Source organism: Agelaius phoeniceus, chromosome W (genome assembly GCF_051311805.1).
Source record: "Agelaius phoeniceus isolate bAgePho1 chromosome W, bAgePho1.hap1, whole genome shotgun sequence".
Lineage (NCBI taxonomy): Eukaryota > Metazoa > Chordata > Aves > Passeriformes > Icteridae > Agelaius > Agelaius phoeniceus.
In genome coordinates, this window is record NC_135301.1 from 15,283,392 (window position 1) to 15,307,929 (window position 24,538).

General features: G+C 44.1%; 1 protein-coding gene across 4 annotated transcripts in view; it reads left to right on the top strand.

Moving 5' to 3' along the window:
* Positions 1 to 3,962: 3,962 nt before the first annotated feature.
* LOC129132430 (protein FAM219A-like) overlaps positions 3,963 to 24,538 on the top strand; it is a 260,614-nt gene continuing 240,038 nt past the window's right edge. For all 4 annotated transcript variants that reach the window (XM_054651499.1, XM_054651500.1, XM_054651501.1 and 1 more), the window contains exon 1: positions 3,963 to 4,022. In XM_054651499.1, coding sequence (XP_054507474.1) covers positions 3,963 to 4,022 — 60 coding nt within the window. The remainder of the gene's footprint in view (positions 4,023 to 24,538) is intronic.

Sequence of the window (24,538 nt, forward strand, 5' to 3'; positions counted from 1 at the left end):
AACCTGCTCTAGACTGGATGTCAGAAGCCAGGACATCTCTCTGGCTGTCCTGGATGGCTCAAGCCCCTGTCAGAGGGCTCAGAGACCTTGGCACAGAGCCCAAGATACCTGTGACTTTGATTTTGACCCATGGAGCAAATTACCACCTTTATATGAAGAATTTCAAGTCAAGAGAGTTTAAGTAGAATAATAGTTAGTTTGTCATGGGGTGAAAAATAGATTTTTGAGTTTTTTTGAATGGGAGCTTGGGGTCCCAAGATGGAGGAATTTGGGCGTACCCTGTCCTTCTTCTTTCTTCTTCCTAGCCTCCATGTTCCGGGTGATGCTTGCACTTTTGGATTGGTTTAAGGTAGAAACTCACTGTCTAACATAGGTGATAGGTATTGGGAAGTTATGGTAAATAATATACACGTAGTTTTTAGTATAAAAAGATAACACCGCCCTGAAGGTGGTCAGTGTGCCTCAACCCAACCTGCCAGACAGACCTCGGCGGGTCGGAGAAAGAATGTTATGGATAAGAAATAATAAACAACCTTGAGAACGAGAACAGAGGAATCCTGACTCCTTCTTCGACTGCTGGGCTGGGAAAAGAGACTTGTATGTATCTCAGAGTCACTCTGACCAGCAGAGATTCTGAGAACTGGGGACCCGGGCAAGCACCGAGTGCTTGCATTTTGTGGCCCACCGGGGCCTACTCTGGGCAGCAGCTTTTCCCAGCACCGGAGGGACTGATAACAGAGCAACCACCCACCAGAGAGATGTTCTGAATTCGTCATCTCTTCAGAGCGGCAAACAAGTTTTGTCATCTGGTATTGTTCATTTTTTGTGCTGGGGAGTGCTTTGCCTGTTGAATAAACAAGTTTTATTCCACTTCTCTCCGAGGAAATTTTTCCCGAACTGGTTGGGGGGAGGGGCCATGTGGGTTTACTTTCTGGGGAGGCCCCCTTTTGGAGGTTTTCTCCCAAATTTGCCCTAAACCAGGACAGTCCTTTACTTGATTTACAATTGTCTCCTGTATTCTATAATTTTTCTTCTTTGAATTCTAAATAGTCAAATGTTTGTAAAAATATTAAGGTATGGGTTAAAGATTTGATTACTGGAAGGTGGACTGGCTCAGTGGAATTAATAACGTGAAGGAAGGGACATGTGTGTTCCGACAGAGAATGGCCCTCGTTGGGTTTTTGCTCATTGTGCTAAGTCTTATTTGGAGTATATAGGAAGGAACAGGATGGGTGGTTCCGCAGCTGAAGTAGAATGAGTGGGTGACACTGGCCACTAGGTGGATTGAAGCATGGACCCTCAAAGAACATGCTGTGAAGATGATAATTCAAGGCAGAGCAAATGGGTATATTGACTCCCGCTGAAAACTCGAATTTAAATTGGTGGATGTTACCTTTACTTTAGTTCTTAGTATTTTTCTACAGAGAGGTTGGTAGTGCTGAGTAATGTGTCTGGTACCATTTCCCTTTGCATGGCACTGACGTTCCCAAAATAGGGGAATTTAATGTACCTAGAGGAGAAGTGTTGCCTTTGCATAGGGGTGTTGAAATAGTAGCTAAGGTTTCACACGTTGAACAACTAGGTTAGCTGCCCATTCTGATAGCAGCAACCAGTTGTAAGTTAAGTGGATGCTACTTAGTTCTAAGTGGTGACTAGGCAGATGACTTGGTCTCGAATTCTGTGTGGAGAAAAATGTTTTCAACTAAAAGTGAAAGTGTCATCCTGCCATAAATGTGTCTTTAAGGGACTGCAGGATCTGTAACAGCATTTGAAAATTCATTTTCTATGTGCCTTGTTGGTACATCTTTATTGTTGGTGCATGGTTATGAACATCAGGATTTTGAGGGTATGTGTTGTATGGGCTTGTTAGATCATAGTGGATCAGTTCATGTGAGTTTTGGATTTGAAGGAAGAAGTCAGTAATTAGCAGGTGAATGAAGGATGGAAATGTTTGAGTAGTTTCCTTGTATGTTGGGATATTGCTGAATGGCTTGGGGTATTGTTGGAAGGTGGACTCTTAATTTTGCTGGTGGTTGTCATTGTTTTGTTGTAGCAGCCGGAATAGCTGCTAATAAAGTCCAGGGTAAGGAAGCAAAAAGGGCCTTTGCATAATATCCGCAGATGTTAAATTCAGCCACGCGGTGAGATGTTCAGGGTCCAAGGGTACACTCATGGGGAGAGTCCGGAGGTAGGGGCTAAGCAGTGGTATCGGGTCAGTACAACGATAAGGGCCAATGGGGGAATTGGGAGGGAGTGGCTGAGGGACATAGGAACAAGGGAAGCAGCCAATGGGGTCTTAACAGCTTTGAGGGAAGCTTCTCATGTCTCCCTAACCCAGGGAATGCCTCTCAGGGTCCCCACATTTTGGGTCACCCTTGTCTGCTTAGATTTTTGCAAGAGCCCTGCAAAAGTCCTTAGCAGTTGTGTTTGTGGTTCAAATACAAAAAAAAAGGGGGAATGGTGGAAGAGGTTTTACAGCGACTTCTGTGAGCCAGAGAGAAGTTTGATAAGAGGATCCATGTTTACCCCTGAAAGAATTTCCTACCTAGGTTGTTGACATAGAAACCAAGCAAGAGAGAAGGATAAATAAGAGAAAACTGCAACTGTCTATTCCAATAAGCACTTTTTTGGTCTTTCATGACCAATGAGTAAAGTGTAAACTTATGAGTCTTGTAAGAATGTATAAAAAGCATGCATGCTATAATAAAATGGGGTTTGAAGCCTTCTGAAAATGGAGTGTGTTGTTTTGTATTGTCTCTGTCTCAACTATGACCGGCTCAACTACAACAGGATTTCAACCTATTTATTTAGCAGCCTTAAAGGTTTTCTGACAGACTAAGGATATCTCAAGTGCATTAAAACTTGTACTGGAAGTGTCATACACTGTAACAGTGACAAAAATGCATAATATAGTGATGACCAGAGACTCTTGTAGTTTCATAGGGATGCAACAGTACTGCAACAGTGTGGGGTGCTGCAGCTTTGGGACATGTTGGTTTGCCTGAGTAGGGTGGCAACACATAGAAGTGCCATGGAACATGCAGGGTATCAGTGGCAGAGTGATGACATACCTCAGTGCAGGAACAGAGTGATGCAACATGAAGTATCAACACAGCAAGCAGTGCCAAAGAGGGACTGTACCAAGCCCCCATGTCCCACCCAGCCCTGGGGGATTACAGCTCTATGTGGCACTCCAGAGGGAAAGGAGCTGGGCTGTGCATGCCAATGTAACATGTGGTGACAGTGGGAATGGTGATCTCATTGTGGGCCTGGTGTCACACCAGTGACACTGAGGCACGCGCTCAGAGCAGGAGCTGAGGGCAGCAGAGACAGCAGGGCCTCATAGTGATGCTCCCTGGTATGAATCACTATTCCCCCGAAAAACGAAGCACAGGTGGTGAGCTCAACCCCGGCGCTGTCACACGAGAGGGCGACACAGCCCTGCTACGATGCCCGCTGATGTCAAACCCTCTAACTACCGGTGCCTGTCGCCCACCTTGACTGACATGACAGCTACCGCAGCGGCTCCCCGTCACCAGCTGCTCCTCACACCAGCCCCACACCCTTCCGGCCAACGGAAGTCGATAGTAGCAACCATGGCAACTAATCCGGGCGCAGAACGCTGTCGGCGTTGGCTATTCTTTTTCTCTCCACCTCTCCCTGAAGTGTCCCCGCGCCTCCCGAGAGAGGAAAGTGTACGTCCCTGCGGCAGTGAGGCGAGGGCTGCAGAGAACCGAGCATCTGGACCCCGGAATTATTGCCAGAACTCCCGCCTTTCATGAATATGCAAATATAGGGCGGGGCGGTGGGGGCCGGGCCCGGAAGCGGCGCGGCTGAGTCACTTCGGCGGCGACGATGATAAGGCAGAACCCGCGGTAGGCGGCGGCGTTGTCGTAATCTTTCGACGTTTGAGGAGTCTCCCTGTGTTCGGTCTTCTTTCTTTCCGCCTTGTCTCTACCATCATGATGGAGGAGATAGACCGCTTCCAGGTGCCAGCCGTTCGGGCCGAGATGCAGCCGCTGGTGAGAGAGGCCGCGCTGTTTCCGGGAGCTGCTCCCTTGCCATGGGGGTGTGTGCTCCCTGTGCCTGTGCGCCGCGATTGTCGTGTAATGGCCGTCATCTCCCTGGGTGTTGTCGGTGGCAAGGGCAGAAGCCGCCCGCGAAGGGGGGTAGAAGGGAAGGGGGTGGGCAAAAGGGGCTCTGCCCCTGCGTCGGTTGAAACGTCGCTTCTGCAAACGCAGTAACGTCTCGAAACGCCCTGGCCTGGCTAGTGCATGAGGTGAGTGTTTCGCGCCGCCTCGGCCAGTGGGCTCCAGTGCAGGGGAGGGGAGTGCTCCGGGGGAGTGGGGAGCGGCGGAAAGATTGAGGAGCCCGTCCAAGTAAGGACGGGCAGCCAGAGCAGCTGGAGGCGTAAAGAATTGGTGGGGTTTTAGTTGATTTTTACAATATAGGTGAGGTCTGGGGTACAATTGAGCGATGCTTATGCGCAGTCCGGTCTGAGAGGTTCTCCCTAGGACCGAGATATCCGCACGGGATGGGCGTTAAATACGCCTATCTGGCGTGAGTTGTATGAAGCTGTGGGACACTCTCTGTGGCTGATTTTATAGCCATTGCTCTAGAGGAAAAATGCTATTAGATACTCGTGTGAAAAATCCAGGTGTTCTGCAAAGAAACATCTGTGTCAAATTACAGTTTTGCTCATGTAAAATTCTTTACATAAAAAAGCAATTTGTAAGGTGTTGGATTTTTTCCCCCACGCCAGGGCATATGTTTTTCATTTTGTTTTATTTTTCCACTTCATGGCCACAATTATACCCAGTTAATGAGCTCTGAGGAAGTTCACATAAAGGTTACACTACTACATGGGACCCTGAGGAATCTTTGCAGAGAAGGAAGTATACAGGCTTGTGGGACTTTCTAGCTGCACAACTGGGCAGGTAGTGGTCCTGGGCTCTTGGTATCTTCTGAAGTGATGCTTATGAAGGAAGGCCAGCTGGCTGGTAGTCATGGGAGATGCTAGATCATCACCAAGTAGTCTTGGTGATGATTTCTTATGAGTGTGTAGTTGCTTTGCTTTGATGCTACAGGCTTGCTTGTGTGTGTTGTGCCCCAGCTGCATTCTGCAGAACACTTGAATGTGGTTATGTATTTGTTTCCTAACCGGAAAAGGTTCCTTTGTGTGTTCCTCTCCACTAAATTCAGTCTGCCTCACTCTTCACTTGAAGGTGCATTATTATGTGCAACCTGGGACTTGTTGAAATACAGTTCACCTTGGCATTAAAGTGAAAGCTGGATATGAGCTGATTCAAGATGCTGATTCCCTGTGGCATCTGGAGTAAGCAAATTCCATCTTGGCATCCGATTGCGTGAGACAATGATATGAAATATTTGGAGAAGTGGAAATAACTTTAATAAAGTACGTGTACAGATCCTTTTGACCGCAGGTGAGGATAGGTTATTGACTGGTTCACGTTAGCACTGAAGATACTACTGAGATTTCCAGTATATCAAACTACATAATTTAGTGTTCATGTACCAGTCCTTAGTTTCTTGTTGCAGCTAGTGTTTGCAAAAAAGTTGAGAACAAAATAATTGTCTTGTGAACAGAAAGACAGTTTACAAATTTAAATTACCCCTCAGTGGCAGGAAAACCACTTTTCTTATGGTGGGAGTGTTGAAAAATTGTGAAAATATTTTAAGCTGGGTGGTGGTGTTTTCCTGTTTATATTTTCAGCTTCTAACCTTTGTGGTGGGGAAGAAAACCATCCATAAAAGCTGATGTAGACTCGTTGCATGCCTTACTTGGTGTGTGTGTGTTTTGTCAAGCAGAGACAGCCGGCATCACAAGGCTGACCCTCTTTATTCGTGTTGAGAGCGGTAGGCATGGTAGTGAGATTAGGAAGTTTGGAAAAGTTGTTGGCAGATGAAAAAAAAATACACATAAGTATTTCTTAGAAACCTCATGGTAATAGTAGAGGGATGGAATTGGCTTGTACATGCACGTTTGCATGGTCATGGAGTGATCAGAACCCAAAGCGATGGTCTGGTCCAGCCCTGCTGTTGCAGGGTAGGATGGTATATTATGCAGCTGTCATAGTAAGATTTGGAAATAGGTTTCCTTCTTCTTCAGCAGCCAATAATTAAGAATTTTTCACAAAGAGATTTAACACTTGCATTAAAAGAATATTCTGAAACTTTGTTTCAGGGTTTCAGTTCATTTTTAACTAATGGAATGCATAGTACAAGCTTGTCTATGTTGAAGGCTGTTGCTATGACTGGATATATGTGATTTTTCTGTGTTCCTAGAAATGCTGGCATTGGGCTCAGAAGTGGGACAGAACAAGTCTGGTACAATGCTTCCAGGGGCTTTGTCTACTTTGTGTAGCTCCTGGTTTGTATTTTGCAAGTAGGGACTGGATGCTTGTAAGAATCGCTGCAGTTTGGAAGGTGACTGAGGTTTATCATACTGATTTGCCACACAGTTCTGTCCCATATTACTGCTTTATTCTGTTACAGTAACCGTTTGACCCTTCTCTCTCTCCTCCATCACATGCTTATAAGTAGAGAATAACCTTAGCATTTCAGGACTTTTTTCTCTTCCCAGTATAAAAGTGTTCAGTTTCACGTGGTCTTGGGGACAGATGAGTTGTCCAGTGTTGAAGGCCAAAGGAGTCTGGCAATATTTTCCCCATCCAAAGGGCTGAGGTAGAAATTTGTTTTCCAGGCAAAACCTGAGAGCTGTTATAACTACTATTAAAGCTATCAAAACCTGTTTTGAAACATGATCCCTTGCTGAAAGCAAATAGAGAATGGAAGGTCCCTTGACCAGTCTGAAGTGCATACGCTATAAGAAATATTTTTTCATCCTGTTTAGGCTGGAGGGTATCCTAAGAGAGCACTGTTTCTTCTGAGTCTGGCCAGTACATGGCAGTGTGAGAAGGGTCCTGAAGTGAGGTTTGTAAAGCTAGGCTTTTCTCAAAATCCTTAAAAATTTGTGTTCTTGACGAGCATGCATACTTTTTAATGTCCGTTCATCTGTGTAGGTAAAGTGTCATCTTACCTTTTGATGTCTACATGCTGAACTCCAGGATAACTGTCGGAGATCTGCCTAGAAACAATGTGACAGGCAGGCCTGCTGCTCTGCTAATGTTCAAAATGAAGCAATAGGTATGTTATTAAATGCTGAAGGGAAGCCATTCTTAGAAAGTAGTCTGAAGCTTTTCTGAGCCCTTCAGCCTCCAAACCTGCCATCGATACTGGCACTATTGATCAGCTGTCTGAAATCCTTCTGAGCCTGTATCTCTAGCATACACCAAGCACTGACTGGCATATGATGGCAAATTGACAAATGATGGTGTTGGACCACATGTTGCTCCCATACACTGATGCAGACAGTCTCTGTTCTTAGCAAAAAAATGGAAGTAAACATGCTCTTGCCCACACAGCACCAGTATGACTTTTCTGAATAAAAAGCACCTGTCAAAGTGCAGCAGCTTCAGAGGAGCTTTGCTAGAAACTTATGAGACTTTGGCTTGCTTTCTGAAAGCGACATGTGTAACAGAGTATTTTAGTTTGTCAGTTATCTGCCCACATGAAAAGTGGGAGCTCTTTCTGGAGAAATTGAATTAATAGTTCTTAGATCTTGTTCTGAAGTATTGTGGCCACGCTGCTTCCTTGCAGATGTTTGCCAGGCTGTAGGACCTTGGGCTGGTAGCTCTAGTTGCTATGACTGCAGCTGATCCAAGGATTTTGCTTAGCTGCATCCCACAGTGAGGTTGTTGGTTTTCTAGCTGAGATGCCAAATATGTGCTGCTCCTGGAGGTACAAAATTTTCTGAAACTTTGAAGGATACAGAAGATGCTTTTCTATACAGCTTTCTTTGAACATTAGAAGAGAAAAAAACTAAGCTATCTACTGTATGCTTAGCTTTTAAAAACAAAACTATCATTTTAGTCAGTGGACAGTATCAGTGTTCAGCATGCTTATCAAATCCATATTCATTATTTGTGGAACATATTGACTGTTTCATCCTAGGGAAGTTGTGCTATGCGTTGAGACCTTTTTGTTTTGTCTGATGCATACCTGAAAGAGAGGGGAAAACCTAAAATGAGAAAGTAAGAGTAATGAAGAAGCAAAAATAAAAGCCTACCTGTAGGGCTTAGAATGAGTATGCTAATATAACATTAGGTCTAGCGTAGATACACAAGAAATTCCTTTCTAGGTGGAAAAAAGTTTCTAAAATGAAAATGTCATCCCTATGTATATTAATTTTAATGTAGCCCATGGGTTACACAGCTATATGTTTTGTAAGTGCCTATAGCACTATGAGTTCTGAAATTAAAATAATTCAGAAAGTGCTGCTTTTAGTTATACAGCTTGTTTTGATGTGCTGCTGTGTCATTTATTGCAGTAACCTAAAAATTACCTCCCTGCATGTTTCATTTTTGTCATTGGGATTGTCTTGTTCCTTCTCTGCCCTGTATCAGGTCTTAGGTGCAGAGGTACAGGAGCATTTTTATTATACCCCCCAGGCTAGGGATAAATTCCAGAAGTGATTCCAGCATAGGCTCCCACTCCTGGCTATGCTTCCCCCCCCCTCCCCCTCTCCTTATGCACCTGCTCACTGGCAGAGCACGGTATACTGAAAAGTCCTTGATTTAGAGTAAGCACTGCTTAGCAACAACCAAAACATCAGTGTGTATGATGTCCTACCCTTAAGGGGAAGGGAGCACCCAAGATTTGCAGATGGTCATGGTTGAAAGGAATGACAAAAGTCAGAGGGTCCACAAAACCTCACAATTTTATTAGTAAACTACACACTTAGCATGGGAATTGGTATGCTAGTCCCTGACCTACTATATAAGTACATGACAGTGGGTTTTGAATAAAGGGGTAGGGCAAAGGGAAGAGAGAAAGTGAGAGATTAATTGAAGAAGGGGAGAGGAAAAGAAAAAGAGATCACCTGTTCTGGTCCCAGCATCAATACAGCTGGGGTGTCCAGGGTCCTGGGTGTGCCATCTGGGCTTTGTGGAAGTACCTTTTTATATATAGGTTTTCCCCACCCCAGAGATAAGTTTCTTGCTTTCTATGCAAGTTAGTTCTCATGTGCAATCTGTTCTGGACCTTTATGGAAGTGTGTTGGATGGCTTCAGGGGTCTTTGGTGGTCTTGATTTCCCCCCTCCCACAGTCCATGCCTGCTTCTTGACTTTATTCTTGCATTTGTGGTGTATTGTGTTGTGCTTACCTCCAGAAACTAGAACAAGGATGTTTGTCCCAGAAAAGTGCTGCCCTACCTCCACATGGACCCCTTGTTCAGCCACAACCTGTTCTTTCTCATGGTGTGTTATTACCAACAATCCTCGACTGTTATTACTAGCAATCCTTGCTTGGCTCCACAGCTATCTGGCTATCGGTGTTTGAGACATACACATTAGCCCCTTATTTTCTGGGATTCTACACCACTCCATGGCTCAAACACCAATATAGACTTGGTGATCCATTGAAAAGAGAAAAGAAGCGAGAAGGAGAGACAGAAAGGGGCAAATGCATTCTATAAGCAGTCTCTAAATTTTGGGGATAATCTCATTTTAATCCCCTACATCTTAAGGTGTAATTAGATTACCAAAATAAAAAGCAGAGAGGTTAACATTAAAAGAACAATCACAGGGTGTAACATCTTGTTAAGAATTCCCATTGCTGTTGGTGACCATCCAAATAAAATGTCCTACTAATGGTGTTCCCTGTTTTTCTTGTTGCAATGCTTGTTGGATTTTTTCCACATCATTATGAATGATAATCAAAGTCTTTTGTCCGTATCAAGGTGAGATTTGTTCCAATAGGGATAGGCTGTATGCTTTAAATCAGTATATAATTAAATCATAACAATCAATAAGATATAACAGGAGCTGAGTAAATAAAATTGCATCCCATAATGTTAAAAAAATTACAGACACAAATATTAGAGTGATTACTTGTATCTACAATAAAGTTGTCTACAAGTACAAAATCACAAGGGGTTATCATACAGGCTCATCCATTCCATTGGCCTGTACTCTGTTCCAGGGGATAGAATACAGCTCCACTGTGATTTAAGTCTGACATAATGACTGAATATATAGTATATACCAAAGCACTGTTGTATTGTTAAAACAACAACTGTGGCTTTACTCTTGGTGAAGTCACAAGGGAAATTAGCTAATTACCACCAAGAGTGGAATTCCCTTTCAAATTTTGTTGCATTTGCCCAGGTTATCTTCTGAATGTCAGCGGACAAATAGCTTTTATCTTCTTCCTTTTTAATTGCTGCCACAGTAAATTGCACCCACAACTGAGAAGCATGTGGGATGTAGAATGTACTATAGTTACCATACTTATTAGCATAAGAACTGAGGGTCTCCACCCTCAGGGTTGAGCTTGTTGATGTGTGAACCAGATTTAGTTCATGCCGGCAATGATTGTTCCTGCAAGAAGGATAAGCAGTCCTTTGATGGTTAGCTTCATCTTCAGTGGGGGTGTGCTGGCATCATTCCTGGAAAGAGAAAACAATACAAGTCTTGGCAGGGTTAGTCTGAACAGGTTACCCCTTAGTGGCTCAAGTTGTCTGACAGCTTGGACTAATGACAAAGTTAATTTTTCCCACTCAGACTATCTCTGTTCTGTCTCTTTAAATGCAGTTGAGTTGAACAGTAAAGATATTTTTGTTCTGACAGGGCCAGTTTGGCCTTAACATTCCTCAGGTAGAATCTCAGCTTACACTTCATGAAGTGCTTTCTGCACTGCTGTTGCTACTTCCACCACCTTTTCAGGGTAGTCTCCTGCAATTAGAGTAGTACATAATTTCATGTCTAGAGGGAGTGAGACTGTCTGTAAAAGTTCAGCAAGCACAGCATGTGCAATCATAGGTGAATGCCTATACCCCTGCAGGAGTTTCTTGAAAGGTGTATTGCACTCCTTTCCAGTTAAGTGCAATTTGAGCCTTGTCATGTTCCCGATGTGGAATCATAAAAACCATTTTTTACATCTACGGTTGCCATCCATAAGTAGGATGTTCTCTGAATTTGAGTTACCAGTTCTGCAAAAGTCAGCACAGCAGCAGTTAAAGGCATAGTATCGGTATTTAATTGCCTGTAATGAACTGTAAACCACAACTGTCTGTCTCTCACCAGCCAGACAGGAGAATCAGAAGGGGAATGTGAGTCAGTGATAATACCTCTCTTCTCCAAATCTGTTACCACCCTTCTGCTGGTAGTGTGGCTGTTAGGTTTGTGGTACTGAGTACCACAGCTGTTAGTGGGGCCAAATCAACTAGAACTTCAGAAATTCCACCTTGTGCCACAGCAAAAATCTGGCACTGTGATGCACTGGCAGTCCTTGGATCAGGGACTGCAGGTGCTGCATGGAGTGCACTGCAGTCTCTGGTTTGGGTTAACATTTGAACCAAAGGACCATATGCTGCTGTCCAGATGTCAGGTTCAATCGTTCAGAACATCAAAAAATGTTTTCATTATGATCTTTAATTGCAAAGTGAGTAGCCAACATCTGCTTCTCACCCAGGAGCCGTAAATTAACCGTAGCAGCTTGGCAGATAACACTTGCTTTGTTTACTCCAGTGATTTTAATTCTGTTACCCGGGTCATACATCCAGCTTCTCAGCATCCCACTGCATTAATATTGAATGTTGTGCTCCCATACCTATTAGAAACTTTATTAATTGCTGATGAGAACCAACTGGAATCCAAATGTCTGGGCCATTTTTATATATGCATTGATAGGATTCCACTTGCTGGATTTCAGTTTTGCCTGGCTTGTGGCCAGAATGCTCACATTAGCCCCTTCTGGGCTTCTACAGTCTGTTATCAACATTATTCTCAAACTGAATCTAAAACAGAGCACTGTAGCAGCAGCCAAGAAAAAAATTAACTCTATCCCAGCTGCTATGGGGACTGTATCCACCCCTTATTCCACACCATTTACATCATGCCAGATGCCTGGCTGTCCACTACACCATTGCCTTTCCTGTCTTTTGATAGATATACACACAGATATAATTTAATTTCGTCAGTTGATGGGCCATCCCTATAAAAGTCTGTTGAGTTCATTTAGTCCATGACCTTGGAATCCTTCTATCATAACAGTCTTTTAGGCAGGAAAACCAGTGTGTGGTCTTATCACATGTTGAAGCCAGTTCTGATTCCATCAAGGCTGCCCTTGTTTAGTTTCATCACAATTCATTCATCATTAATGTGGTGACTGAAGGGGAGTCGTGTTCGGATCACCAAATCTAGAGTGGCACAGATGGGCATATAGCTGCCATAGAAGTGATAATAGTGTTTATATAGTTATTAACATCATATAGTTAAATTCATTGTCTCTTCTCATCCAAAATTAAATCCTTTTGAGGCACACACTGTGTTAGTGTTCAGAAACACATAATCACGAGAATGATTATATGTAGGTGCTTTTATTGAAGAGCTCTGGGTGTCAGGGGTACAAACCCAAATCTGACTCCGACATGGGTTCAGGATGAACATGTTTTTATATTCTATCGTTATATAATTTTCATGTTAATTATTAAACTTATGTTGTTCTATTGTATACATAGATTTCATCCAAGCATGGGCTCCTCGTGGCCCCCCTCAAACTTCTAACATAGTTTCTCATGATTCTTCCTACGATTAAACAATAATTATATTTAATTACTAAACAATCATCACATCTAACAATTATATCATTTATCATATACTGCTTATGCAGGTGCAATTTCACATGATCTGGCTAACACAAAGCCTAACATTTTCAGAGTCTATTTTTAACATTTTTCCAGGGCCCCACTAAGTCTAGCTTCTTTCTAATTCCCCGAATGTTATGATTTTAAAACCTCTTACTATCAACTGGACTTCCCCATCCTCTCGCATTACCCACCAAGTGCCCGTGGGTCCTTGAGCAAAAGCAATCGCATGGATGGATTTGCCTTTGCCTGAGGCAGGAATGACCCAGACTGTTTTCCCCAGCATATTTGTATTGTGTGCTACAGGAACTTTATCTCCTTCTGCAGTATGTAAAAGTTTTGATTGGGCAGGGACAGCCCAAATTAGAAGATCCTCTGGTGTTGACTAACCCTGTGGCCTTTGCTCAATGTGTATCCCAATGTTTGAAGGTACCACCACCCATTGCTCTCAGTGTAGTCTTTAACAGTCCATTACATCATTCCATCTTTCCAGAGGCTGGTGCGTGATAGGGAATGTGATATACCTACTCAGTGCCATGTTCTTGGGCCAAAGGGTCTATGAGGTTGTTTCAAAAATGAGCCCCATTGTCTGACTCAATTCTTTCTGGAGTACCACATTGCCATAAGTCTTGCTTTCCAAGGCCCAGGATAGTGTTCTGGGCAGTGTCATGGGGCACAGGTTAAGTTTCCAGCTATCTGGTTCTTGTTTCCACCACTGCAAGCACATGGTGCTTGCCTTGGCAGGTTTGTGGGAGTGTGATATAGTCAATCTGCCAAGTCTCCCCATATTTATATTTCAGCCATTGTCCTCTATACCACAGGGGCTTTTAACTGCTTGGCCTGCTTGATTACAGTGCATATTTCACATTCATGGATACCCTGTGTGATAGTGTCCATGGTAAAGTCCACCCCTAGATCACAAGTCCTTTGGTATGTTGCATCTCTTCCTTGATGGCCTGAGGTGTCATGGGCCTGCTAAGCTAGAAATAATTCCATCTTGGTGGCCTGATTCACCTGTTAGTCATTCTGATATTCTTCAGTGGCCTGACTCTTGGATACATAAGCATCTACGTGACTGTCGTGAGTGAATGTTTAAAGGTCACCTAAAGAATCACTGGCAACAGTATCTGCAAAAACTAGATGGTTAAAGCACACTAAGAAAAAACCAAACAGAAATCCAAAATCAATCAACTCAAATTGAAATAAATCCAAAACTATCTATGTGGAGGCTTGGAGGGGGGTAGACAAAAGGCTATGAAAGGGTAAGGATAAAAAGGAATACAGAAGACCCTCTTGTTGAGTCACAAGCTTCAGGGTAGATCCCCATGCTAAACTGAGCCAGGATTTGATCAACAGTTTATGCCTAAAGGCCCAACAGCACTTAACATAAAACTTAATTGATAAGTTAAACAATTTAGTAAAGGATTCATATAGAATTTATTATACCACAAAGTAGCTTACTTACAGGCCTAACTTACAAATCTAAAGTACTTAAGAATCTAGTAGAGCAGCATTCCTAGCACATTTGCTATAGCATATGCACACTTGCATGCACACAAACCTAGTGTTTGTACAAAGTACTTGTGAAAAATTCCCCTTAAGTTCAGTGAAATACTCACTTCAGATGCACTTGCATCTCTTCAGCAGGAGAAAGGTTGAGCCTTGAGGAGTGGGGGGTATCAGCCCAGGATCCATCGGCATTGTTCAGCGATTCTCCCAGTGTGACAAACTTGAGTGTTCGGTGGCTCTGAGAGGCCCCACTCAGAAGGAGGTTGCTGGTCACAGCCCGCTGCAGTCCAGGAGAGCTCAAAGGATCTCACTTTGGACCGCTGTTTATAGAGTTGCAGGAGTGGGCTTTAGTCATAGTAATTTCCCATCCTGGTCACATTTTAGGTTGGTAACTTCCTTTGAAAGTTCTATAACAAAAATATTATTCCACTTGGATTGTTATTCAGGCAAGAAAAATAAGTTTCCAAGGCTGTTCCTTAAAAAACATGAGCTTGTTAGCCAAAGTTCCTGGGAGCAGACAGTGTTGATAAGCTCAAGAGGAGCTTAGTCCAGATGCTGTTCATCAAGGTCAAGGCTTAAGGAGCATTTCTCAGATCATAGTGTGGGCTGAGGGGGGGGGGGGAGATGCACCACCACAGTGACCGTCACCTGGGCAGCAATATCGTTCCACAATGCAGCAGCCCATATGGGATTACCCCTATGCTGCCAGTTATTCTGCTTTCATTGCTGCAGCCACCCCATGGGGATGGGGCATTTGCTACCATCCATGAGTCAGTGTAGAGAGAAAGTATTGGCCATTTTTCTCATTCAGCAACGTCTAAAGCCAGCTGGAGAGCTTTCAGCTCTGCAAACTGAGTCAACACACCTTCACCTCCAGCAGTTTTCACAACTTGTCATAGGGGACTCTGTACAGCTGCTGTTTACTTTCCATCTTTTCCCACAATATGGCAGAGCTCATCAGTAAACTAGGAATATTGTTTCCTACTTTCTGGTAATTTCTTATACAATGGGGTTTCTTCAGCACGTATTGGTTTGACTTTGGCTGGGTGCCAGGTGCCCATTAAGCCATTCTATCCTTCCCTTTCCCAGTGGGCCAGGGCAGAGAGAATAAGATGGAAAACAACTCGTAAGTTGAAATAAGGCAGTTTACTAAAGCAAAGAAAAAAACAAGCAAAAGTTTGTGCATGCATAAGCAAAGGGAAAAATTAATCTCTACTTCCTATCAGCAAGCGATGTTCAGACACTTCCTGGGAAGCAGGGCTTCAGCATGCATAGTGGTTGCTCTGGAAGGCAAACATTGTTGAATAACAAATGCCCCCTGTTCCTCCTCTCTCCCTTAGCTTTTATATCTGAGCTGACATCATATGGTATGGAACATCTCTTTGGTTAATTTGGGTCAGCTAGCCTGGTTGTTTCCTCTCCCAGGATCTTGTCCTGATGCCTTGAAAAGGCTGACCTAGAACAGAGGCTAGACAGAGCTAAAGAATAAAGTAGGTATTTAATAAAAGGCCCTCAATGGATACACTTTGGACAGTACAAGAGCCCGGCCAGGGCTACACCCAAGATGAACCCAAAATGGTCACAAAATGGACAACCAGTCACGAGGTCTCACACTTTTATAGGTTTTGGTCCATTAGCGTATTTCAGTTAATTGTCCAATTATAGCTTCAGGTTATGAAGTTCCATCCTCTTTGTTTTTCTCTCTTCAATTCACTGTTGTTTATGCTCTTGGGCTGGAAATTTGTATTGGTTTTCTGACGTTGCATCCTGATTGTGGGAAGGACAATCAGCATGCACGCCAGGAATGGCCGCACTCCGCCTAAGCCACCGACAGGCAGGATCGCGGTTCGGCCACTGGCTGGGGTCCCGGACCACCAGGGAGCGGCCAATAAACGCGGACCCATGTCAAAAGATCAGAGTAATGGAAAAGGAAGGACTCTTTGCTTGCTTCTCCAAGCTGCTTTATTTCTTTCCCACACAGGAGCAGCACCGAAGTGAGGCAGGTGACGCGGCACCATGCGGGCAGTGGCAGTGCCACGCGGGCAGTGGCAGAGCTGCACAGGCAGCGGCAGCACTGCACAGGCATTCTTTCCCATGGCAGGAGCGGCGCCGAAGTGGGGTAGCTGATGCCACACCGCGTGGGTGTTCTTTCTCGCGGTGGAGAGCGGTGCCGAGGCTGCAAACCGTTGCGCCGTGCGGGTGCAGGCGGGGCGCGGAAGCTGTGTGGCTCGAAGAGGGGGCAGTGGCAAAGAGCGGGAAACAGAGAAAAACAGCAGCTTTTATGAAGGGGGGTGGATTCCTGGGAGAAGATCGTCTAATGAATCAATGGCTAGATAGGAGGGGTCTGGGGGGACAAATGTAAACATAACGTGGAGCAGGCAAGTTACATACCAGTGGCAGAAAGGAAATATCATAACTGACAGCGAATTTTCTGGATAAATGGGTGTAACAAATTATGACAGACAAGCTGCAGGGGCAGGATTTTTGAGGATAGACAGGGAAAAATCTGGAATTATCATAACTGCCACGGAGAAAAAGTGGGAAGACAGGTGGCAAACAACTCCAGACAGAGACCAAACATATCATCTCCAAACCCCCACTGTCACAGTTGTCCTTGGTCCCAGGCTCGAAAAGGAATTATTTTGTCTACCTACTCTGTGACGAGAGCTTACCAACACTTAATATGAAACTCAGAACTACACATTAAAACAGCACAGAATCTGAAAAATATAAAAGCTAGAACTTAAGGCATCAGTCCCCTCCCAGCCCCTTGATGGGGGAAAGGAGTGTTAGAGGGACAGTGCTGTTTAGTAGTAGCCAAAACACTGGTGTGTTATCAATACCCTTTCAGCTACCAATGCAAAGCACAACACTGTGAAGGCTGCTAAGGAAAAATGAGCTCTATCTCAGTCAGACCCAATACAGCACATTATGTATTTCTCTGATAACATTCCAAAATCTTTGCTTTCTGGACTGTCCATGATCATTTCCAAGATTCCTGGATGACTGGGGTTTCCTGTTTGAGCTTTGATCAGTGTGACCCACATACATCATGCAACTTATGCTACATGGAGTATAGAGGAGACCCTTCCTTTGATCATCCAGCCCAGCACTGGCAGTTGGCATACCAAGAGGAACTGTGCTTCAGTACCAATCACTTCTGAAGCAGCTCAAAACCCTTCATAAGATGCCAGTATCTCTTTTTCAGTTGGACTGTATACCAGGCTTTGGATCCTCCGCATCCCTTAGTCCAAAAGCCTGGGGGTTGACCTCAAGTACCAGAGGCCCTAAGTGGGGTAATTCTCCCCAGCTGCAGTGTAGAGCACAGGGTTTTTTTCATCTCTCCCTGTTTGGACTGGCCTGAGGGCTACTGCATGAACTATCTCCTGTTAAAATTGTTCAAATGCTTTTTGTTGCTCAGGGCCTCATTTGAAATAATTCTTCTTCTGGATCACTTGATAAAGAAGACTGTCATGGTTAGATGCTGGCACAATGCCAATGCCCCCATGAAAATATATTTTCCCTAGTGTCTGCTGTGAGATGTGACCAGGAATAGAGCAAAGCGGGCTCCAACTTAGGAATAAAGAAAAAAAAAAAAACTTTATTAACCTACAACTATATGTAAAAAGAAACACACACAGAACTCAGAATGAAAACCTTCCAAAAACATTCCTCCTCCCCCCACCAAATTTCCAATACATCACAGTAAGACAAAACCTTGGATTCTCAATTCAGTTACCACCCCTCAGATCACCAACTCTCAGTCCATCACCACCCTGCAGATAATAAATTCTCAGTTCATCTAGGAGAGAGGAGTCCCTTTTGTACCATAGGCTTCCCCAGGAAACACAGTTGAAACCTCTTGTGTTTCCATGTCACACGTGGCACCACCCGGAGAACATTTGCCATCATGACCTCTTTGCTCCATGTCCAGTGCTCTCACCACTGCGCATGGACCAGGGCTGCTTCTAGGGTTCCCCTTTTAAGGATGCTTTGCCCAGTTCCAAAAAAAAGCACAGGCTCTCACTTTCGGGACACCTGTCCCCCCCAAATTCACCCCCTGGGGCCGAGGGGTCTCAAGAACAGAGATCTTCTTCTCTGAAGATTGAGGGCACCACCACCCTCCTCACCCATCGTCTCTATTCATGCCACTCCTTCACATAACATCACTGCACTCTCTTGGCTCCAAGCCATTGCCTCCCCCTAAATGCAGTCTCTGTGTCACAGGAAAAAAACTGGTTCTGTCTATGGCTATACAAGAAAAGTCCAGCCAAAGGCCACTCCATCATCTCCTCCCACCTAGGATTCTTCTCAACTTCTTCGGACATCTTTCCCTTGCACAAACTTGCATCACACTGGCCCATTTCCTCCTATTTCATCTCTCTCTTCTCATTCAGCTCCAGGTGGATCAGCATTTTAAGGTTTCCATCATCCAAGAAAAGTGTTAAAATCTCGGGCTCTGCCTGCCCAGAACTCTCCCAGGACTGCTGGGCACCTCCTTGCCGCATCCCCCCCTTCTCCTTCTCGGCCGTGCTGTCAGCACATGATATCAGATTTCAAGGTGGCACAAGCACAGGCACAGGCTCTCTCTCTCTCTCCCGGGGGGGCTGCCCAATGCCTCTCAGTGCTCCTCCACCCTTCCATCCGGCAGGGGCCTTGGCCTCCCTTCTCTGTCCAAGGCCCCGGCCTACCTCACCTGGCTGTATGGCTTCCCCTCCCCCGCCCAGCCCACAGCTGGGCAGGGGAGGTCTGACCTCTTTCACTCACCAGAACCAAGAGAAAGTTTTCCTGGGAGTTCTCTACTTTTAACCCCCTGTGTTCTCAGAGGCGTATCCATGTCCTCAGTGGCCACACCAGGTGCCAATATTCAAATCTGAGCACCTATTGGTTTGACCGCCAAACTCCCAAAAAACTCACTTCCTTTTCAAACCAGGACAAAGACTCACAATGAGACTGTACTTTAGAATATGCTATCTCCAGAAACTCACAATGCCTAAAAAAGCTTGAGTGTCTTACTTAACAGCAATATCTCTGTGTGAATTGAATATGTGGATGTAACATCAAGATGGCCATGACCACAGAATCAACTAGGTTGGAAAAGACCTTTGAGATCATCAAGTTCAACCTATGACCTAACACCACCTTGTCAACTAGACCATGGCACTTAGTGCCACATCCAGTCTTTGCTGAAACACCTCCAGGAACAGTGACTCCACCACCTCCCTGGGCAGCTGTCTTACTTTGAAAAGACAGGTGTCTGCTAAGGAAGGCAGCAGCCTCTCTTGAAATGGAAAATGTAAACCCTTTCTCTCTGAATTATTACAATTTTGAAATTAAGGGGCTCTCAGGCAAAGATACAGGAGTAGGAATAACAGTTCTTTATTAGGGAAGAAAATAAAAATGCAGTAATACAAAACAACACTGATAGAGTCAGAATATGACCTGACACCCATTTGGTCCGGGTGTTGATAGCAGTCTGATTGAATGGTGGCTGCAGTATTCCTGGAGTGACAAATGTGGTTCTGTTGAAGCAGTGGTCCTGTAGAAGGGTGTAGTTTTCCTCTGAAGGTCCAGTGGTAGTGTAGATGGGCCTGGTCTTTCCTCTGGGAATCCAGTGGAGAAGACAGCTGTTCCTCTGGGAATCCAGTGGGAAAAGGCTGCTTGTGGTGTTCCAAATCTCAGATTATATCCAGGTAGGAATGGTTGGATCCTCCCCCTGGGCTGAGAATCTCACAATGAGATGATGTACTGTGGTAATCACATATCCTCTGAACAAGAGAGAGACATAGTTCTCCCAGGATTTTCCTGAGAAGCTGTGAGAAAGCTCAGAGAAAGAATTAAAAGAATTATTATCTCAGTCTCTGCACCTGGCAAGCAATCTCTGTCAAAGATGTTTACAAGAAGGAATTGTCCCTTCTTGACCAATAGGTGAGAGAAGATTTCTAAAGGCCAATCAGGTCTTAGGTCCACCATTGTTTCTATAAGAACTGTGAATTTCTAATAGTAAAGTGCCTTTTCATGCCTTCTGATGATAGTCTCTGTATCACCTTTATCTGTCCCTGACACCCCTTCGCTGATAATGTACTTTTATCAGTCATGCAGTGAGACTCAATGGCCTATTAACAGAAGCTATCTCCCCAGAGGGAGGATGGGTTGTGGAAGAGATAGAGAAAACTGCCCCACCTGGTTTTAACAGGTGGCCCAATTAATAGAAGATAACTGTCCCACCTCTAACTATTACAGCTGAATCCGTGATGTTCATATGTCTGAGACATAACACAGGACAGAACTCCCTTTTGGTCATCAGAAAACAGCATCGTTTATTGTGTCTAGCACCTTTTATAGCCTATTCAAAACTCCCAGGTCAGGACATCTCATTGGTCTATTCCTGTGCCCCTAGACTCTGAACCAATACAATGTCTGCATCCTAGGAAAGCTCCCATTGGTTGTGAGCTTCTGTCAGTCAGCCCAGAGGCTGCTCCATGGAGCTGAGCTGAGCTGCTTATTATAACTTGATTAATACAACTGCAACATCTCACCGTTTTGTTTTTACTAAAAATTGTGATCTGTTCTCTGTAACCTATTTGCAGGAATCCCAATCAAACAGGGTGACAGAAAAACAGCATGGTTTTAATTTGTATGACTTATATACAGTAAAGGTGCAGTATATTGGTTTAGAGTCTGTAGGCAAGAATTTCTTAGTGTTTAGGTTACAAGTTACAACTTAGCTCTAAAAACAATAAACCACTCAAGTCTTAAAACTGTTAAAGAAAAGTCTAACTACTAGAAAAAACAATCTGTAAACAGAAAAACAGTTTGTAAACAGGAAAATTAATTTGTAAACAAAGTTGCAAGTTAAATCTTAACTCTAAGCTGAATTTATAACTTTGAAATATTCAGCTTTAGAACTGTGAGAAAAAACAAACTTAACAGATAAAGCAATTCGTAAATAAATAGAGTCTTTATATGAACTGTTACTTTAAGAGTCCCAGATTTCTATGAGGTAGTTATCAGTTGTTTTGGTTACATGGCTTCATGATGTCTGATGAAGGGACATCGACTGGTGTCTGTGGTTTCAAATGTTCATTGTAATGCATTTATCTTGGTTTTAGGCAGCTGAATTATCATAGGATCATTGTACTGTTATATGGTTTACTTAAGCCTCAAAGAGGGGCGTGTACCCTCACCCCAACCCCTTTTTCCCCCCTAAGTAAGCCTTTATTGACATCTAGTGTAAGAAGAATTTTCACAAGAATGATAGTGCAACCCATTTATCCCTGAAAGAAAAATCTAACACCCAGAATAGATGACTTTTATCTTTTAAAATGATGACAAGTGGCAGAACTTTAGCTGAAGAACCCCACAACTGAAATTTGCCTATGACAAATTAATTTTGTTATGAGTATCTCAGTGGATATCCCCTGGATCTTACCCATCCTTCTCAAAACAATGCAACAGTAATCACCAAGAGTACTGAAAAGATACATAGCAACACATACACTAAAGCTTCCTTGATGCATAATAGTAATTGCCTGAGTCAGAAATGCAACACTTTACTGACTGTAGGGTTATTGATTTTGGTCTTAACAATCCCAAATATCCACAATGAATATTGTACTATGAGTTCCAGGGCATATCTCACAAACAGTTGCGCATTTTTTAACTTTTGTATGGTAACCCCTTAGTGCTTCCATTAAAGTTTTTGGAACATGACAACTGTGATTTATCAGGGGGTAAAGTGGTTGTGAGACTCTTGAGGGGTGGAAAATTGGTGTCTGTTTTCTTCTTCATCATCCATTTATAGGGAAAGGCTGGCTCCTTGCTGGGTTGGATGAGAGGACATGTTGGTTTTAGTTGCTTTGAGACAGTTATCCCATGTGACCGACCCCATCTCTTCGGGTAGACTCGATTCTTTCTGCCCCCAGGGTACCAGACTATCTGAGCTGCTTATTATAACTTGATTAATACTACTGCAACATCTAACAGATGGCAATAGAATACACACTCCCCAGCCACATCTTGCATTTGCAACCTAAGATAGCAGCCCATTCCAGGGCCCAGTCACTCTTTCTGTGAAGAACTTTTTTCTAATGTCCAACCTAAGCTTCCCCTGGCACAGCTTAAGACTCTGTCTTCTTGTATTGTCTCTGGTTGCCTGGGAGAAACTGCCAACCCCCACCTGGCTGCAACCTTCTTTCAGGTAGTTGTAGAGAGTGATATGGTCTCCCCTGAACGTCTTCTTCTCTAGGCTGAACAACCCCAGCTCCCTCAGCCACTCCTCATAGGACTTGTGTTCTAGTCCCTTCACCAGTCTTGATGCCCTTCTCTGGACACCCTCCAGGGTCTCAACATCCTTCATAAATTGGGGAACCCAAAACTGGACACAGTACTCAAGGTGTGGCCTCACCAATGTAGAATACGGGGGAAGAATCACTTCTCTAGTCTTGCTGGCCACACTGTTCCTGATACAGGCCAGGATGCCATTGGCCTTCTTGGCTGTGTGGACACATTGCTGACTCGTGTTCAGTCTGCTGTCAGTATCCCCAGGCCCCTCTCTGCCTGGCTGCTGTCCAGCCAGATCCACAGGTGAAGTGTGAAGAAAGGATTTATTCCATTATTTTGCTGGCAAAACAGGGACCAATACACTGCTAAGCTTATGTCATTTTAGCAGGGGCAAAAAGCACTCAGGCTGTTCCTGGTCTCACATATCAAAGGCCTGACACAGGCACAATTTTTCACAAGGCTGTGTTTTACAATCTACAAGCTTCTTATTTCCCTTCCCCCCTGCCTTCACAGTAGGCCTAGGCCTGTGAAGAATGCTTTTTAGGTCTTTTTATAGCATTATGTTATCTGACTTCTCAAGATAGACAGAAACAACAGTGAATTTTCCCAGCCTTAATATTCTTAGTACCCCCCAGCTGCAAGGTCATCTTGAGCACAACTCTCTTTACCAATCTTCCTTTTTTAACCCTTTCCTCCTCACAGTCTCCAACAACTAGTATCTTGTTAATCAAATCCATTGGGATCTGATGACGTCCATCTTGCCATTTTATTGCTAAAAACTTGAATCTCTTGTGAAAGTCCTTTGACCTTACTTTGTTTTATGGCAAAACTGGCTTTCAGAATGATTGGGACTATTTTCTTCCCTTTCTCAAAATTTTCTTCTGCTGTATTGCCTCATACGATATTATCATCAATGTTTTGCAGATATTCTGGAGGTTTGCCCTGTTTCAGTGCAGTCTGGATCAGTCCATGGCAGAAGGTAGGCCTCTGTTTCCACTTCTGGGCAATCAATTCCAGGTGTAGTGGATAACCCTCTGCTGCCAAAGGGATGGAGAAAAGTGCATTAGCAATATCAATCATGGCATACCACTTGGCTGCCTTTGACTCCAGCTCATATGGAAGTTCCAGCATGTCTGGTATGTCAGTGCTTGGCAGTGGTGTGACTTCATTAAGGCAACAATAATCTACTCTTAGTCTACATTCTCCATTTGACTTTCACGCTGGCTGTATGGGACTATTAAAGGGCGAGCAGGTCCTGCTGATCACTCCTTGGCTCTCCAGTTGATGAATCAGCTTAAGGATGGGAATGACAGAATCCCAGTTGGTGTGCTACCAGTAAACCATTATGGTAGAGATGGGCACCTATTGTTCTTCAGCTTTCAGCAACCCCACAACAGAAGGGTCCTCCATGAGGCTAGGTAACAGTCAGCTGTTGGGATACTCCTGTCACTCCAGAAATGCTAGTGGATTCTGCTTCTGCATAGCTTGATGGCATTATGGTACACTGTGCAGTAGATGGGCAGTAAATACACCAGTATCTACCAGAGATCCACAGGATAAGGATACCCCGTGGGTCTGATTTTCCAGGCCCTCTGATTTATAGAGTCCAGTAAACCCAGTTGTCCCTCTCCTCTACCTGGCCTGAGGCAGGGTTCCTCTCCTACTGGTCATAGGATTCTCCATTTCCTGTAGCAGTAGAATTCCTTTCCAGAGGGTCAGGAGTAAAATCAGCCTTTCTACCACCCTGCAATTAACATACTCATGCCTCTAGGGTCAAAGTAGGTTTTCTATCCCACTTACTCATGTCCTCTCCATGGTCCCGCAGGTAAAACCACAGAGTACCCTGTGGTGTGTACTTTCCATATCCTTCCTCATGAGTGGGAGGACACTTAGTGTTCATGGCTGTGATGCTGGTCCATACAGGTAGGGAGGGAGTAGGATCTATCCTCTTGAGTTGCTGGACCAGTTTCTCCACAGCCAAGACAAAGGAGGAAGAGAGATTGTCATTGTATTCCTGG